The sequence below is a fragment of the Suncus etruscus genome, chromosome 4, assembly GCF_024139225.1.
Source record: "Suncus etruscus isolate mSunEtr1 chromosome 4, mSunEtr1.pri.cur, whole genome shotgun sequence".
NCBI lineage: Eukaryota > Metazoa > Chordata > Mammalia > Eulipotyphla > Soricidae > Suncus > Suncus etruscus.
The window spans coordinates 101042666-101047110 of record NC_064851.1 but is presented as its reverse complement, the minus strand read 5'-3'; the positions used below and the strand labels follow the sequence as shown (position 1 = coordinate 101047110).

Here is a 4445-nt window from a genome sequence, read left to right as displayed (position 1 = left end):
CTGTTTTTTGTTTTTTTGGGTCACACCCCTTGGCATTCAGGGTTACTTCTGGCTCTATGCTCAGAAAATCGTTCCTGGCAGGCACGGGGGACAATATAGGATGCTGGGAGTCGAAACCACAGGTCTATCCAGGATCAACCGCTTGCAAGGGAGACGGACCCTACCTCTGTGCTATCTCTCCAGCCCCAAGTTATATAAACTGTTTATGCTTTTAATTGCCACTATATCTTCCACCCTGATTTTTTTTTTCTTTTGGATTTTTGGGCCATACCCAGTGATGCTCTGGGGTTACTTCTGGCTATGCGCTCAAAAATCGCTCCTGGCTTGCAGGACCATATGGGACGCAAGGGTAATCGAACGAGGTCCGTCCTGGGTCAGCCATTTGTAAAGCAAACCCATAGCTCCGTCCCCAAACACCCAAATTTTCTTTCTTTCCTTTTTTTTTCCCCCCCTAATTTTCTTAATTGCTTATTTTAGAAGTCCCAATTGACTTTCCTATACTTTACAAGTCACCACTGGAGGAAGACTCTCAAGTTCCAGTCAGACCTTCAGATGTCTGTCATCCTAGACCACAATTTGACTGTAGCCTCAAAGAGCTCTACAGTGGAGAACTTATCCACACTGCCCTTCAGAAATGAATGACAGAATCTCTGTGAGCATCATTAAAAACAGTTATTTTATGTAATTAAGCATTAGAGTGATTTGTAACACTAAGTAAGTCATAGAGAAGTTGAATAATATTTAGATAGAAATGCATTCATCAAATTTATAGATTTAATTCTCACTCTTGGTGGAAAGATATTCATACCAGAAGTTCTCAGAACTTACTCAAGCTCTGTACTCAGGGATCACTCTTGGATGGTGGTGATTTTAGGGGTCATTTTAGGAGGTCAAACTTTTTGTCAGGTACTTGGGAAGCAAGTGCTTTACCCTTGTACTATCTTTCTGACCCTACTCACATTTATTTTGTGTGTGTGTGTGTGTTTGTTTGGGGGCCACATCTAGAGGTGTGCTCAAAGCTTATTTCTGACTCTCTGCTCAAGGATGAGTCCTAGTGGGGCTCCAGTGATATATGAGGTCCTGAGAGATCTGACCCATATGCATGCAAGGCAAGTTACTTAACACTTGCACTCTCTGGCTCCCATTAATTTTTCGCTATCTATATTATAGAAAATCAATAGTAATTCTGAGGTTAGGTAACACTCCTCCACTAATCTCTCTTCAAGTCTCTCTTCTTAGAAAAAGTTTTTAGTTTTGAGTGCATATAATTCTAAAATATTTAGATGCCTACCTAATATTAAAAGGCTGAAAATTGTCACTTCTAGGTCCCATAATTCTCCTCATTTAATTGCTTTACTTATAACCCCTCTCTGAAGACCTATTGCCTTTATAATCTATAATCTATTGATGTCCCCTGGGTTTTGTGAACATCTAGTGAGCAAATTAATAAAAGAATTGGTGAATAATGACTGAAGTCTTTCTATATATGCATGTATATTAGTGAATTATATAGTGAATTATGTATACATAAAGAGATATGTATAGAAATTCATGGAATAGTTTTGGTTACTTATATATGAAAGTATTGTGTGGAATTTTTTTGCATTACTCTCTGTATTTTCATTACTCCTATCTTTTTGTATGTGTAAAGTAATTTGCATTTTGTTTGTGATTCTTCACATGCACTTGCTCTCACCAATGATCTTATATATTATAATAAAAGGAATCTCATGGACAAAGGGAGTTTTGTTCATGTTAAAACACCTTACAAATGTGACTTCCTCCCAAAGGCTGTAATCAACTTTTGTTTTTCAAAATAAAAATGAGACAACTACACGTGAATCAGTAACTTTAACTCTCTCAAGAGACTTGGAATCCTACTCTCTAGAAGTGATGAAAAAAATTGACTTTAAGAAAAAAAGTGTTGGGGCCGGAGAGATAGCATGGAGGGTAAGGCGTTTTGCCTCTCATGCAGGAGGTCATCAGTTCGAATCCCGGCGTCCCCATATATGGTCCTCCCGAGCCTGCCAGGAGCAATTTCTGAGCCTGGAGCCAGGAATAACCCCTGAGCACTGCCGGGGTGTGACCCAAAAAACCACAAAAAAAAAAAAAAAAAAAAAAAAAAAAGTGTTAGTGATAATGAATTATAAGCCTCAGCAAAGCTCAAACACCAGTCACGAGTTAGATGTTTTAGAGGACAAGTAGGTTGAGATCGCAAGAGAGGGAAGGAGAACAGGAATCACCCATGGTATAGAAGAAGCAGCAAGTAGAGACATTGCATGAAAAAGAGCTTGGCATAGTGAGGTTTAAAATGAAGAACAGGCCCAGAGCTATGCACAGTGGTAGGGCGTTGCCTTGCACACGGTCAATTCAGGACAGGCTTGGTTCAATCCCAGCTTCCCATATGGTCTCCTGAGCCAGGAACGATTTCTGAGCACGTAGCCAGAAGTAACCCCTGAGTGTCACTGTTTTTGGCCCAAAAAGCAAAACTACATACATACATACATACATACATACATACATACATACATACATACATAAAATGAAGGACAATAGAAATCAGTGCCATAGATGGACAATATGAGGTGAGATACCTAGATGGAGATCACAAGTTCTTTATCAAACTCTTTTCAAAAGTGACAAGAACAAAGAGACTTTTTTTTTATATTTATTCATTTGGTGGGGTTACATTGCACCTGCCAATGCTCAGGGTTATTCCTGGCTCTTCACTAAGGAATTGTTCTTGATGATGCTCAGGAGACCATATGGGATGCTGCAGATTAAACTCTCATTGGCTGCCTACAAGGCAAGTTACATACCCATTGTACACTCTCTCTCTTTTCATCCCCAAGAAGAATTTTAAAAGAATAACTATTATTATGATTTCCAAAGATATTCTGTGCTATTCTATGGAAAAGGGGATAAAAAAATAAATGCTGGGAGCTGTTACACTAGTACAGTACAATGCAAAAATGATGGCCACTTAGTCAGGTGTGCAGTCAGAGAGAGTGAGAAAAGTTGATATATATATATAAGATATGGTTTGCACAAAGAACTCGTATAACTGATGGATTCTATGTGAGGGTCTATTCTGCTGCCAAATCTCAGCTCTTTTAATACTCAAAACTTTCTGGCTGGTGCAGCACTTCTTGGACAATCTTGCAATCTTCTCTGTCCTGTGTCTTATTACTTTCTAAAACAGTAAAATTGGGAAAAAATTATAATGTTGTTATTCATGGTCTAAAAAATGCATTTGCTAAATGTAATATCTTAAAACAAAGATGGATATCTTTTTTTTCCAGTACTTTTCATATTTCCAAATGGTGTCACTTGAGCTGACTAAAAAGTGAAGAAACACTGAGTTTGGGATGAACTGTGTGGGAAGGGTGTATGGAGTGTGTGTTTGTGTGTGTGAAGTATTTCCAGACTTCACCTGTACAGCTTCACTGCTTATGTCACTGACCCAGTGGAACACAGAAAGACAACTCTGTTGTAATATCATTCCCTTTTACAGATGGGGAACATCTTGAATTATGTCCTAAGATATGGATATTTAGGGGTATAGTTGGGTTTTCTATTAGCATGCAACAACGTCCTGTACTATTTTTTTTTAAAGCCTTTAATTTTATTCTTCAAAAACGTTCCATTTTTTATTTTGCTTTCTGACTCTGTGCTTGTGCCTTCAACACTTTCACAACGATATTCTGTTCCTCAATAAGGAAAGCACGCTTACTCCTGTCTCGGATGCACTTAGCGCACAAGGAGCCGCCATAGGCCCAGCTGACATGTTTCTTTGTTTTAGATAGTCTTTTCAGAACTTTAGGTCTCACAGCGCGAACTCCTCGAAGTCGGCCAGGGCACACACCACATGCAGAGTTGGGCGCCTTCCCAACCTTTTTGGTATAAAGGTAAACAATCCTATTCCCAGGGGTTCGGGACAGCCTAGTTTTGTTGGAGGCTGTATTGTAGGAGAGCCTAGGACGGTATGTCAATTGCTGGACCATTCTGAAGGCCTCTAAGACACCGTCCCGGAAGAGGAAGCAGCAAGTCCTGTACTTTTTTTTTTATTGTAACAGGTTGCCTCTCAAATATGTCTGTATTATACCACTTTGAGAAATTGCCTCTAAGGTCAGAAATTTGCACCTTTCTTGTAGGAGCTAAGACTTCTGTTTTTATTTATTTATTTATTTATTTATTTATTTATTTAAACACTGTGATCACAAACATAATTGTAGTTTGGTTTCAGTTATAAAAAGAACACCCCCCCTTGACCAGTGCAACGTTCCCACCACCAATGTCCCCATTTCCTCCCTCCCCCCATCCCACCTCCGCCTGTATTCCAGACAGGCTTTCTGTATCCCTCACTCAATGACATTGTTATGATAGTTCTCAGAGTCGTTATTTCTCTAATTACACTCACCACTCTTTGTGGTGAGCTTTCTATC

At 39.3% G+C, this 4445-nt stretch overlaps 1 protein-coding gene across 1 annotated transcript; it reads right to left on the bottom strand.

The window, feature by feature from the left end:
* Positions 1-3611: 3611 nt before the first annotated feature.
* Positions 3612-4016, bottom strand: LOC126005843 (60S ribosomal protein L34-like). Its single transcript, XM_049771155.1, has one exon. The coding sequence runs from the start codon at positions 4002-4004 to the stop codon at positions 3651-3653; it is 354 nt and encodes a 117-aa protein (XP_049627112.1). The 5' UTR covers positions 4005-4016; the 3' UTR covers positions 3612-3650.
* Between the last annotated feature and the right edge of the window lie 429 nt (positions 4017-4445).

Coding starts and splice junctions, on each gene's coding strand:
- LOC126005843 (XM_049771155.1), bottom strand. CDS start 4,004: ATGGTCCAGCAATTGACATACCGTCCTAGGCTCTCCTACAATACAGCC.